Source organism: Pezoporus wallicus, unplaced genomic scaffold, assembly GCF_028554395.1.
Source record: "Pezoporus wallicus isolate ANWC-B61680 ecotype Strahan unplaced genomic scaffold, APGP_CSIRO_Pwel_v1 contig_8705, whole genome shotgun sequence".
NCBI lineage: Eukaryota > Metazoa > Chordata > Aves > Psittaciformes > Psittacidae > Pezoporus > Pezoporus wallicus.
Genome location: NW_026638439.1, coordinates 3,491,401 through 3,506,093, shown reverse-complemented (window position 1 = coordinate 3,506,093; position 14,693 = coordinate 3,491,401). Strand labels below are relative to the sequence as shown.

At 42.4% G+C, this 14,693-nt stretch overlaps 1 protein-coding gene across 10 annotated transcripts in view; it reads right to left on the bottom strand.

Moving 5' to 3' along the window:
• CUX1 (cut like homeobox 1) overlaps window positions 1-14,693 on the bottom strand; it is a 325,959-nt gene that overhangs the window by 128,173 nt on the left and 183,093 nt on the right. For all 10 annotated transcript variants that reach the window (XM_057410776.1, XM_057410767.1, XM_057410770.1 and 7 more), the window contains 4 exons: window positions 6,434-6,571; window positions 3,011-3,134; window positions 974-1,050; window positions 102-168 (listed from right to left, as the gene is read on the bottom strand). In XM_057410776.1, the coding sequence (XP_057266759.1) occupies window positions 102-168; window positions 974-1,050; window positions 3,011-3,134; window positions 6,434-6,571 (406 nt within the window). The remainder of the gene's footprint in view (window positions 1-101; window positions 169-973; window positions 1,051-3,010; window positions 3,135-6,433; window positions 6,572-14,693) is intronic.

The following is a 14,693-nucleotide window of genomic DNA, read 5'->3' as shown; positions in this document are numbered from 1 at the left end:
CTGAACCTCTTCCATTTCGTCTGTCTCCAGCAGACAGACGCAAAACAAAAAAGCAGTGATACCCTGAAGGAAGACATAGAAAGAAAACAGCGCATTCTTACTTTGCAGTAGTTTCTTCATCGTATTTTGTTTTCAGATCAAATAGTTCTGTTCTGGTTTTTTCCAAGGCTAAAAGGCATAAACATGAAGCATTACAGCACTGTGACAGCAGTGAAAAGCAAAGAGACTACTCTCATTTTCTTTTATTCAGCCACAAATAAAGCTGTACACCTCCTGATGAAAAATTCTTTGCTTTATCTTTCTACCCAGGCACCATTATGACTTAGAAAAAAACACAGATTTGATTTTTCACAATTTCTTAAGGTATTTCTTTTACACTGCAAATTTTATAGTTTTTGATTAACAAAGCTAGACATTATTAATTTCTATTAAGCCGGCTAAACTGCTTATTCATTTGAAATATTTACTGCAGTAATTCAGGTAATACAATTTCTTGTGTTCTCAAATGAAACTACACAAAATGTGTCCAGACCTGGAATCTCGAAGTATGCAGAGATGAATATTAATGGTAAGCAAGTCATAGCAATAGGCAAGACACACTGGTAGAAACTAGGTTTGTACTGAACCCGGATCACTACACGTGTTTATTATAGATCAGAAATGTGTGAAACCATATCAAAACACAACATACATGAGAAGTTCCATGGTCTGATTTAATTGCAGTGATGCTCTAACACTTTACTTGCCTCATGCTTGGCCCTGTCCACTGTATTTACCAATAGACTGGCTGCAACACAAGCGCTGACTTAAGGTGTGAAGCCCTAAAGAAGGTCCAATGCACAAAGCACATTTAAGCTGTGTTGGATCTTTGCACTTCCAAGAGCTGGTTCACACAGTCTTGATACATTTCGTGATCTCTATCCTCCCACCTCCAGTCTAATCACTGCTAGAGGTCAGAAAAGCGATGCCAAACCTGTTTGCAAGGCTTGAACTTTGTGTTCAGCTTCTTCCAGCTTCGAGGCTGTCGACATCTGTGTCTCCTGCAATTTTCTATAAAGGGAAGAGAAGAGGTGAGAACAGAGCTCATAATCATGTTAAACAACTTATCCGTATTTTGCAAATTTGGAAGATAGAGTGATTAAATGTCTCAACTGTCATCAGACAACTGACAACACCACACAGACTACAAGGTGCTTCAACGGGACCCATAAATCATGTCATGCTGCGATACTGTTCATACTTTGCAGTCCCACTTATTAAAATTTTAACAGTGTAGCCACCTCATAACATAAGCTGTGAACATTATACAAGAGTTGACTGCTATATAAATGACAACTTTAGTGGAAGGTTTTCTTGAGCATAATTTGTTTTGGAAATGTCACACACATTGAGAAAATTGTCACCAGGCACCCTCTGTTGTACAAAGTTAGTACAAGAAGAATGATACATTTCCATTTCGCTGTCATAATGAAGAAATTTGTTGCTATAACTGATATAGCGCATAGATGCAGCAGCTGTTTCATCATAGCTCTAATGGATGCCAAATGCAGTAATATTATTAGCTACTCTTTAGGAGAACACACATATTTCAAAACAAATCTCACACTGATATTTTCCATATAACATGAGCAAAACTTTAATATGCTCACATTTTTTATGTCCACAGGCAATATTCTCTCGTTTGTGTCAGTTATACACGTTCCAACATCATCTGGCCATACAGTTGCTACACTCCTTGCTGTAGGCTGACTGCAGGCATTAGAAAACTCATCTCTGAAAGGGAGCTGCTCCAGCATCTCCCAGGAGTTGCTGCTTTTTATGACACTGCTTTTAAGGTATTCTGCACATTTCAGAATTGTGGAAGGCCTTATGAAACTACCAGCATCCTACTTGCACTCCACAGGGTGCACACATTTATTCTCCAACACTGCTGACCAGGTTAGTAACTATTTATAGCCAGAAACGTGCATCAGCTCCCTTCATACCAAGTTATATAGTTTGAGAACTTAAAACCTCTCTTCTACACACTTCCATTTGCATTCCATGACCTGCCATTTTGTTCTAAGCATATCTAAATCACACTTGGTAAAGCCACTGCTTACACACTACTTACTGAAAAGTAACCACAGATATTGAGGGATTCAATAAAGCTTTGCATTCACCGACAGATTCTCCCTATACAGACCTGAATTGAAACAACCAACCCATCAACTAAAGAGCTTATGTAAACTGAAGGGCTTCCACACTAAGTTGAACATATTATCGCTTCAGTGTTATTGTTCCATGGAAGAAATGAATTCTCAAGGTAGGAATGCAGCCTAAAAAATCCCTCTTAAGACCCTTAGTCTCACCCTGCTGATTTGTTTGCTCACTGACCTGCAAGATTCAAACATTCTCTGCCTGTTTGTAAAAGACTAGAAATGCATCCAAGATGCTTCCAAAAATCAGGAATAAGTAATTAAAATCCTTCTTAATTTTGACATGTAGGAATGTGCAGTCCTTCTAAGGGTAATTCAGGTGCACACCCCCTCTCTTAGATGTTACCACAGGAGCGAGAGAGATGCTCCTTTTTGCTCTTGGGTACAGTGTTTCATCTTGCCCAGCCCAGGGTTGTGCAGATTCTACAATGATACTGTGACACACAAAGCAGACACAGCAGACTGAATTACACTGTCGGCTAATGGAGAAATATTAGCGTCACAAAGGACAATGCAGCTAGTGAAGAAGAAAAGCAGGTTTGCACCCTTCTGAACATGACACCCCCCACGCAGCACTACTGCAAAGAAACAATCTGTCCTTGTTTTACTTCCACACTTTCACCATTGTTTTTCGGTGCAAAGTTGAGTATCAAATGATTCCGTGTCAAACACATAAATCGCCACAATCACTCAATATATGAGCTGTCTCAGTGCACTGAACAGCGAGTCCTGGCTGGGAAGATTAAATACAGAGAAATACATCTCTCCTCCTCTGCAGTGCTGACAGATCACACATGCACATAAACACTCACCTCTCCTTCTCCGCAAAATCATTTTGTAACTTTTGTTCTTTTTCAAGGGCTATATTCTCCGCTTGGTTCTTCAGGGTCTGTTCATACTCTCGGATTTTCTCTTTAAGTGTTTTTATTGTAACCTCTACAGAAAAACAATAGGGGAAGAATGAGTTTACACAGCTCCACGTGGTTCCGCAACACAAGGCTTTCTTTACCCTGTAGGCTCAGCGTGTTTTAAACTTTAGCTCTTCAACTCTGACACAAAATCAATGGATATGAGTCCCTTTGGAGACCTTTTACTCCCTAAATGTTAAATTGAACTTTAAGTGTTTAGGCTGAGAAGGATCAATGGTGTTTGCTGGAAAGCAGAGTGAAGAAGGTTCTTCTAACATGACTTTAAAAAACAGAAAGGGGGGGGGGGGATCAATTGGAAAATATAATATCACTTTATTGACTAGTCTAAAATTAGCTCGCTGCCGAGTGGAGATTAATAAAGTCCCAGTGCAGGTTTAAGTATGCATTTATACACAGGACAGCTAATTCACGTAACTGTGCTCATGTAAAGAGAGGCAGTTTTACTATGGTTCATGCACAGATGCAATCTAACACTAATTGAACACATATCTGGGATACAGCCACGTTCTGCTTTCAACTGATGAAAAATACGGCAGTTAAGATTTAACTGCTATATTAACAGTAGATCCGATTCAACAGACACTCTGGAGCCCTTCATATCGTAGTTGCTCTAACTGCCCTGCCACTAACACCAGGTTTTATGCACAAGCATCAACTATTATAACTTTCTGAGTGCACTCGCAGCCTTCCAGGGAATTTGCAGAAACCCTTCTCTCAGCTCAAGAAGCTATCTCACATTTGCAGTGCTTGGTAATGGATGAGAGAAGATGCATAAACCTGCAGAGCTACAGCACAGTCTCTGATGGACAGCATCTTGTTACATGCCCTCATCCGTTCCTGTGTGAAAGCCCTTTGATCCCACCCACAGGAAAGGACTGGATCCTTATAGGGCTCAGCAGAGGAAAAGCAGGACATTCACCAGAGTATGCTTTGTAACAATAATGGAATTTGGAAAAAGCGTTAGACTGCCAGAGGACTCGCTGCTAGCAACACATTTCAGTGTACTTACACAGAGATGGGGGGGGTTAAAGACAGCAGCTTAGTAACAGATACCATTAACAATGCTTCAGGAAAAAATACCTCTGCACATCAGAAGTTTCTCAATACTATCACACAAAACCATACATAATCTTTGCAAAGTCTCCACTTTGAGAAGTGTAAAGCCAGAGAGTAGCTAGTGACAAGGTCTGCTGCCTGGGAAATACACCGGGTGGCAGCTTGGGCCACTGTGACCATAAAGAAGTAGGGGGAATAGTGGTAAAAATGACTGCCAGCAAACCAGCTTCTTTTGAATCAAGGAGTGGGATTTTGCTAGCCCTGGAAAGACCAAATGAGGCTTGTTACTGAGTAATAGGCCCTGAAAAGGACGTGCCACTTCTGATTTGTCTTTTTTAAAGCAAAGGGAAATTCTCCTCAGAGATCTGGGAAATAATACAAATTGTGATCTTTCCCTGAACAAGCAAAGGATGCTCCTCCACAGAGGCAAAAGGATGCTCATCCACACGTAGAAATGATGTACTCTTTGTACCAGAGACACCTTTGCTTCAGGTATTTTCAGACATAAATCTGCAAAAGTATTCAGGTAGATGGAGAAGCAGAGAGCAAAAGAATCTCATGGAAACGCATACGGCTGCATCCTAACAAAGTTTTAATGTCTCATTGCAAAAGGAAATGAAACTACAAAAACGAACGCAAGAAGTGCACAGATATGGGAAAAAATATGATTTGTAACAAAATTTGGTTTTGTCTTTAGAGACCTAACAATAGATGTGCTGGACAAGCATACTTTAATCCATATACTGCCCGAAGAACTAAGTGCTGTCTTTACTGTGTAGGTCAGCCAAACCTTGTTAGCCACTGCATTTATACCACTTTTGGAAGGAGTTCTTACAGGCACTGTATAGCTCATACACAGCCCTCCAAACAAAGAGATTAACTGATCAAAGGACCCTTAGCTAACAACAGGCTTTTCCCTGGATATCTTATTAATCCCTGTTTGAAATGGAGTGTAAAACTATTGCACTGGAGTGAAAAACACTGCAAAGACTACAGTGGCAAAACAGAAAGGAAGTTAGTAGCCAACAGGGAAAATAAAAGATGCCAGTTTATGAGTGGTTGCAGCAAAACCCCCTGAAAGATCTTTCACTTTCTCAGATGAATCCCTGTGTCATGCTTGGATGTACAGGATGCACAGCCTCAGGAAAACTCTGCAGGGGGAACTGCAATTACTGCGCATTTCCAGTAAAAATACTGTAGGGTTTAGAGCATTTTGGCTCCCACAAGACACCTCTTTCAGTCCAGGCTGAACTCCTGCGTGCTGATACCTATCCTCTCCACATGTCACACCCTCTATGGTCAAACAAAATATACAATATATGCTCTTTCTGCTGAAAATGAGATGTAACAGAACCAACTTAGTTGCTATCATAGCTTTCAAGTGTTACCCACTTGGTGCAACAGTTCTATAACATTAAGAAAAAACCTCTCTCAGTTTTCCCCAATCCTGGACAATTCCCCCTTCCACCACCCAGAACTGAGTATTAAACATGGAAACGAAAAGTCCCACGTTTAGGCAAATAGGTGTACAACTGAACAAATTTGGTTTCCTGGTGCGGGAAACTTTCTTCTGAATCACAGGAAAACTTTAGCAGTCTTATAGACCCCAGGCTTTAAATCTCATTGAGATTTTCATGTATTTTCATGTACTCTGTTCTCATTAAAACTTAAATAATTCAACAGTATTAGCTTGTATTTACATTGCTCTATGGATAGTCTCTAGAGTAAATATAAAGTATGTCTGCTGAATGTACTCCAGTAATACATTTCAGATTTAGATAAGGAAGAACAGAGTATAGGGAACATTCTAGTTTGTACAGATTTGTATGTGTGTGTAAAACACTGGACTTTTGTGCTTGCCTTTGTAACATGTACGTACTACAGACACCCACACCCATCTTGATGTCAGGAGTAGCACCATCTCTCTTGAAGTATCTACATATAGCTTCAGTCACGGGTGCAATTTTCAGGTAGTGCTGAAGGCTACAACCAAATATGCAGCATAACAGCCCCATTCTCTGACTTGGTGCTATAGTAGACAAAATGTTTTAAGAAAGCCAAGTAGTCTCCCCAAAGTCATATCTATACATGCATAAATACAGAAGTGGCTGTAACATACTATTACGCTTTCTTTACTGAATTTCAATGCTACTGTCAATTCTACCTGTGAGAAATAAAACTGAATTTAATCCCCATCTTCAACTTTCAGTATGCAGTGAAAGCTGATAGAAGAATGCATTTGCAACCTACCCTGATTTTTCACCTCGGCGAATTCTTTATTGTATTCCTCTAGAGTTTCCCTAAGTTTCTGGTTCTCTGTTTCAATATCGTGCATACGTTGAACCTTCAGCTGAAGCTGCTGTCCTAAATCCAAGGCTGGAACTGGATCTGAAAAAGAAATGGTAAAATAAAAGCTAAGATATAATTCATTGTATCTATGTTACCCTATAAATATGGAGACAGGCTGAGAGAGCTGGGCTTGTTCAGCCTAGAGAAGGCTAGAGGGAGATCTTGGTGCAGCTCCCAGTGCCCAAAGGAGAACTACAAGAAACTTGGAGGGGGATTTTGACTAGGGCACATGGGGACAGGACAACAGGAATGGCTGTAAACAGAAGGAAGATTTAGATTAGGTATTATGAATAAATTCCTCCCTGTGAGGGTGCTGAGGTGCTGGCACAGGGTGCCCAGAGAAGCTGTGGCTGCCCCATCCCTGGCAGTGTTCAAGGCCAGGTTGGATGGGGCTTGGAGCAACCTGCTCTAGTGGAAGGTGTCCCAGCCCATGGCAGGGGGTTGGAACTGGGTGAGCTTTAAGGTCCTTTCCAACCCAAACCATTCTGGGATTCTATGAAATTGGGACATACTAACTTCATCGCAGCATTAATCCACAAAGCAGTGTCCCTGGGTGAAGACAGTCATTGTACGTAATACAAAGAGTCTGAAGTTTAACATTTTTGTTCGCAAAATAAGAGGTTTTGGGTAAGAAGCGAACTGCACAGCTCACTGACAGGCCCTCACATACCCCTGCTTCTGCAGGACGGAGTTTCTGAAGCAAATTCACAGCTGAGCTCAGAAAGGTTGTTTGATCATGACGATCTGAGCTATACTTTTTCTAATTGATAGATCAATAATAATCAGAAATTGGGTGGATGTAATAATTTCCATGAACCTTATGAACCCTGGGGGGTGTTACTCCTCTTTCCTCATTTTCTTATACTACTGATCAAGTAGACATTAGAAATTATACTGAATGCCTCTCAGCATTTATTCTCTGATGTTCATCCCCATTGGTTTAAGGGAGTCTTGAGCACACACCTCACGTGATTTATTCTGGGACTTCTTCTCAGCAGGAATAGGAAAATGCTGGAGTCCGATGGACTTATAAAAGATTATTGACTATATTTCTGTTATGGGCGCCAGCATCTCTTGTGAAGTGGCTGCAAAGATTTAGTCTCCTGTTGAGGAATGCTAAACACCAAACTCAGTGGATCAACAACAGTATATATTAGGGAGTTCACTTAATTTTCAACCACCACAGTCATTAATTTTTCAGACCACCCTCAGTCTCTGGAAACACATAATAAGTCTATTGTACCTCTGTTAACACATTAAGCATGAGCCTGTGTGTTTTTTCAATATGCCAGCGTTGTTTCATAGTTTATAGAAGAATAGTACTGGGTTATGTTGAGCTCAGAGACATTATAAGTAGCAGCCTGCTGCATTTTGTTACTTTGGTTCTTCAACAGCTTATGGCATTACCCTGTTCATAATACAAAATCTAGGTTGCTTGTCATCTGTTCTCTGCACATACATAGTTTATGACTACATAGCTTTTTCATTTATGCTTTTTAGGCCAAATACTTTTCGTTATTATTATCTGTATTAAAATATTTATAATAAATCAAACTTTAAATGTTATTATGGCAGAGACAGGGGTACAGGTAAGGGATTAAATATAAAGTTTAAGTCACAGCAGTAGCACAAGTTAAAGGCCCTGCAATATTTATGTATGGTCCAATTATGGTACAAGCTGTCACAACATCCCCCTCTCCCACGGAGGTCTGCCGGCCTTTATCAGGAATGACCGTTCTGTCACACTTGTGCAGCTCAGCATTTCTCCCAAAGAGCTAGCCCAGGACATTCAGCTGCTGAACATAAAGAAAGGCTGGGCTGTCTCAATCTATCTGTGTGTTGAATTGCTACAGGAACCACAGAGCGCATCAGGCAGGGATCTGAAGCCTCAGCTATGATAATTCTATCAGTGTTACAACAGCACAGTGAAAGAAACTGAACTTCACGAAACTGTGGGTGCACTTTTCCCCCCCTTCGTTTTAACATGCCCATTGTGAAAAGCCAGGACACCCACAAGAGGCATTTTGCTCCAAATACACAAGGCTTTTTATATTTAAATCAGTAAAGAATTAAAAGACAAAAATAACATGGGCATTATAAAGTGAATAATGACTAAACCTTTAGTCAAATTCGCAATCCCTGAGAAGCTTTATGTACAAAATGAAAATGCTTGCAGTCTCATAATTATTCATCAGGATATGTATATTTAATTTAGCTCTATTAAAGGTTAATGTTCAAGTAGCAAAACAGTGACAGAACAAACAAAACGTAAGAACAGTCTCTGAGCATTAGACTTCAAACTTTACTAGAGCCTATTTGAAGGACTAATGGCCCACAGCCACTAAATACTGCTTAAGGACATGTAAAAAAAAACCCATGGCTGAAGCACCTCTTAGACTTAATTTTTATACGCTGCATTAAAGAAAACTAATCACTGCATGACAATGAAATGACCAAGAAGTTTTGGGCAGAGACAAATACCTCATTTCTCGTGGTGAGCCCCAACATGATCTTTAATCTCAAAACCCCTAAACCCCCATGACTGCTGAAGTATTTATAAACACTGTTTAATCTGAGACAAGTATAAACCTTAGGGTCAGAATGACTTTTTTCTTACCTGAGTGGAGTGGATTTAAAAATAAATAAAACTACTCTCCTTTCCCCAACATACACATGCATGAAAAAGCATCCCTTTTTATATTAACCAGACTTCCAAAGCATGTTTCATGTCATTTAGCAGGAGGTCACTGAATTTTTAAACAAGCAATGGACCAAAACTTTCGATTCATTACACAAACAACAGGCATACATGTTTGGAAAAAGGGGAATAAAATCAAGTGGCACAAGCTCATGGAGAGAGGCAAAGATGGAAATGCCCTTTCTGGAGTCTGTAAAAGAGAGAAATCATCTTACTTAGTGCTTGAGCGTGGAAAACTTATGGCAAATTATTCTCTTGGTTTGAATCTTCTCTAGGATGCAAAAGTTCAGAGCGCCTGCTAGGCACAGGGTAAGTAAGGAATAAGAAAACGGGTAAAAGGAATCTGATCATCCAGAACTTGAAAAAGTGTTTCGCAAGATCATTACTGCCCACGAGTAAATCAAAGCATCTATTTTTATACTAAATTGGGTATGGTTTTTTTCCTATTGCTTTTTATTCTGTTCTACTTTCCTGATGCACTTGTTGCATCCCACCCCCACAAAGAAGCCCTTCACATGGTGCATTTATATGCAGCTCGGCACATCTGGATTTGCCCCCTGATCAGGCATCCTCCATGCTACCACCGCAGAAACTGTAACTGCTGGATTTTCAAACTGGTATCTGCAAAGCCTGTTCCTGCCTTTACTTTCCAAGGAATTGCCTTTTGGTGCTGTTCCATGAGCACATCCCTGTGCTCGCTGCTGCGACATCACACAGTGGTGCCCTTGCAGATGAGCTTCCATCCTCACAAAAGAGGTGGATGGACGTGTCTCGGTGAACACAGACGTGAAAAAAATAATGTTATAAATGTAACGTAATTTTTATAGCAGCTAATACTTCACATCAAGCGGGCTGATGCAATGCAGCCGCAGAAACACCTCTCAGACTGTTCCCACACCGTACACATGCCCTGATGATAAATCTTTTTTGAGTAGCAGCGCAAGAGAACCTATTTTTTTCGCTGCTGCTTATGCATGTACGATACGTATTTTAGGAACAATTTTAAAAGAAACACAAAGACTGATCTTGCCAAACCAAAGCATTACACAACTAGTTCACAGCAGCACCTCAGCACCCACAACCCCAAGCTGCTCCCCAAACCCAACCTCAACACAGGAGGTTGAGAAGGCCTATTGGTGACCAGCTGGATGATCCAAAGGGAGTTTCGTTTGAGAAACCCCATTCCTCCCTCGCTCTGCGAGCTGGAAAAAGACACAGATCTTAATAATTCAATCTAAGTGTTTACACAAAGAGCGCTGTAGGTACCGTTGCCCTCCCCTGTCATTAGGCAGCAATGAATGCCCCCCCTTGTGCGCCGGCTCCTGCCATGACATCACGCTCCTGCCTGCGTTACTTTGCGCCAGGGCACTCTAGGCTAATGTAATCATGCGATTACATAATTAACCCAGCTGTCTCATTAAGAAAATCAACTGGAATTCAGGGCATAATTAGTCATACAGCAATTAGCATGCTGATGAGCAACTGATGAAAAGCTGTCTCGATATATGCTGGGACCACCCTCGCTATTTGAGGAGAGGGGGGAAAAGCCCACCTCGGCTCCAGGAGAACGGGCTCGGAAGTTCGTTCACCGCCTCGGCCGCGGGCTGTGGAGCCGGGAGAGGCAGGAGCTGCTCCCGACCGGACCCCCTTCCAGCCGGCGGCCGCGGGACCTGTTGGTGCTGAGACGGACGGAGGGATGTGCTGCGGGGGGGAATGTGCCGAACGAAGTGGAAAAAGCGTGTCACCGTTTAAGTGTGCGGTTTACAGAGCACCTTCTCCATACATAATATTTTATACCTATATAATTTATAAGGCCCCCGCGGCGGCGCGCCGCTCAGCGGGAGCCCCTCCATGGAAAGCACCCGGCGATCTCCACCTGGGCGCAGCGGAGGCCTGGTCAACCCTCCCCGCCGGAGGGCGGGCGCTGGCCGGGCACCGGCGGGGAGCGGGGGGGCAGCGGGACCCCGCGGCGGGCACCGGCCCGGGCGGCGCGGCGGGTAGAGAGAGAGGCAAAGCGCGGCCTGGATCGCGCCGGGCGGATCGGGAGGGCTCGCGGAGCAGGGCTGAGGGCGGCAGCGCTGCGGGAGCTGCTCACACCCTGCACACCCATCACACGCACCACGGCCAAACCCCTCTCCACGCACGGTACGGCGCTTGTGAGTGCCTTCTCCCTCCTCCCTGGCAAAATGTGTGCCTCTGGTATCTTAAAATGGAGCTCCTGAAGAGACTCTTCCAAAACAAAGGACTTCTCCTAAAGCCCCCTCCTCCCTCTTCGTTACAGGCCTGTGAGCGCTGGAAACGTGAAGAAAGCAAGTTATGAAACTGCGCCAGAACTACAGGGGCAATTAATATTTTATATCGCTGGAAATGTGTTTCCTAAGGTTCGGGTCTAAAAATAATTCACCGAAGGCAACGCGTTGCTTTCAACAAGACCGTGTTTCTGGTGCCTGAACCACGCTGTAAGCAAAGCTCTCTTAGAAATCGCCTACACAGAATGATAAGGGAGGAGGAGAAAAGGATGAAATCCTCCTTAACGCAACTTTATTAACGTGATTTCGGTGTCTAAAAAAGCCACAAGTTCAGCCCTGCTGTCACAGTGCTTCTGTCACCACAAGTTTGTGACTTTCTAGATGCTCCTCAGCCCTATCGCTGCTGTTCTCTTGCTGTTGGAGAACAGGCCTGGGGTTAGAGGCAGGAAGAAGCTCTATGAGCAATAAGGGCTTTGGTGGGAGGCTGCGTATCTGAAAATAACCTGAAAATGTGTTTTAGAAAAAATAATAATTACACTGTAGCTTTTGAATATTCAAACACCTCACAGCATACTTAATTAATTCATTAATTATTCCCCAGAAATTTCAGGGGTAAATTGAAATAGCCTGGAGAGACTGAGACAAAGATTTCATGGAATAAATGATAGCTTTCCTCCTTCTCCCCTATGACTCTAGTAGCCCAGGGACAGAAGAGTTATAGCCCTAATTCTGTTTGGAACAAAGCTCATCATCTCTCCGACTCCAGACTTTATAAAAAAACATAACAAGGTTCTTCCTTCAGTCAAGAATTAAACAGATTTTCTTACTCCCCCATCCCACAGGACTGGGATCTTTCTCTCCCTTTTATTTTTCCCCACTTTTTTTCCAGTGTTCTCACCCTCCTGCTGTCAGAGCATTTTGTAAGGGCTGTACCAGGGAATTCAAAGTGCCCACAAGAGGGTGAGGGACTCTCATTTTCCTTACCAGCAAAAAGCAGAGTCCCAAATTGTGCTGGCCTATGACAGCAGTAAAGCACAAAACCCTACGCATGCGACCCGCTGCATGGGGACGGGGAAGTTGCAGTGAGCCGGCGCCTTTCCTCCCCATTAATCACAGCCAAAGTTCTTTGTGGCAGCACTCTCCAAGGCTTGCTGGGTTAAGCGAAACGACGTGAGATGGTATACAACCAATCTGACCACAGTCCTATAGATCCCTTTGCCAGAATGTGGTTCTCAGATCTTGTGGGCTGTTACTTAAAAACATCCTTTATTTATCTACCAATACGAGAATGGCTACTGCAGGAAAGATGCTCTGGCCCTGCCCCAGATTATGAGATGTATCTCTAACCCTCGTACCCAAAATAGTCACATAAGGCAGAATAAATGACTGACTCCTTAATGAGTTGCATTGCAGTTCCCTGTATTTTCAAAGGACTTTCCAAAATAAATCCTCAGAATTCTAAGGTTTTAATATTAAAAGTGGGGTGTGGATAATAGGTGATACAGTATTTTATGGTATTATAATGTCAGCTGAAAAAGGGCCTAATGAGTTCCAAGAGAAGCCACTGAGACTGAAAATGCTCCAATTTGATCGTTACTATTCCGATAATGGCTGAAGACATTGGAATTTACTGCTTACACACTGAGCTAATGCAAAGGACAGTTACAGAAAATCACTTGCACTCAAAGTTTCATTTTCTCCTACTTTGAGATTATAGGAAGAAAAAAGAACCTTCCACAATGTTTGAAAGCATTTCTGCCACAATCATCCCTTCTTTCTCCTAAAAGCTTTTGAACAGACTTAGCACTAAACCCTCGGAAAGCTAGGGTTTATTCTAATTCCAGTTCACATTCCTGCAACCAAGAAAGGGAAAGTCCAATATTCCCCATCTCAGCCAGTGCCTGACCCTTATGCTCCCAAGTACTCAGCACTGCTCCAGGCACCAGGTTTGGGGCTGCTCTAACTCCACTCCCTGGAGCAACGCTTTCAACGCTGCGGTTACAACCTCAGGTGAACACAACCCGAGCCCGCAGTAGTATCTTTGCTCTTATACGGCACGTTCTTCCTGCTTCTATTCATTGCATCCCTCCCCTTATCTGCACCTCCCCTCTTCCTTCCGTGCCTCCAGCCTACCAAGTAAAATAGGGCTTGACAACCACACAATAAATTTTTTAAAGTGTATGCTTTAGGGATATTTCTTCCTTTGAATATTTATTCGAGCTTTTACAAAGGAATTTATCCAATTATTAATTCAACAAGAAAAATGAAAGGGAAAAAACCCCCAAAAGTGTGTGATCAGACAAGCCACATTTTCAGGTGACAGAGCTATTTTTAGTTATTTTCACACTGGTTTCAAAACATAAGGATAAAGTGGATGAACACTATAAACGAGAATTGGCTGGGACTTTGCACTTCATCTGAAAATAACTGTAATGCTAACAGAATGCCCTACCAGCGTGCATTCATCCAGATCCAAAAGTGTATTTTATGCCGTGTGTCTGAATTCAAACCCCAGAGGGAAGGAAGGCTGAAGTGATTATGAGCTATTTCTACATTCCTCAGCCCTGGACTACCCGAAGGCTGGAGCAGCATCCCAGGCGATTGTGGAAAATAAAGCGGCAGCAGCCGCCACCACCAAGACACTGCTCAAAATCACATGCCTGCAGCCTGGACTTTAAACTGGTTCCTCTCACTCCCCACCTTGGGCACATCTTTGTGCAAAGATTTGCACAACACTTTGGGGATAATCACCAATGTCTCCAGACCTTCATTTTTTTACTCTCCAGACTCTCTTCTTCCAGACCCAGCTTTTAGAACTGGGGCACTGTTTTCTCTGTTTAACCAACTCTGGTTTTTACCTGGTCTAAATGTGCTGGTGAAGCATTAGGGATTTTGTCAACAGGTAGGACACAGTCACAAACTACATCACTGCTTGCAGGTTTATCACTTTTTACTCTTTCAAGTATTAACTAGGCTCAATTTTCTGCTTAATTTTAGCACGTTTTCAAGTGTGTTTAAGACACCCTACTGCTCTGTTTGACGGGTGTCCTTCTGATGTCCAGGAGCAAGCTCATTTTGCTTTCTTTCCTCCTAAGACTACTCACTGGAATATTGTTTTATTTTCCCTCTAAAGTTGAGAAAAGACACATTATGAATATCCATTTCCCTTGTAAAGTTGGGGCAGCAAAAGTACGTCATTTTACATGCCTATCTT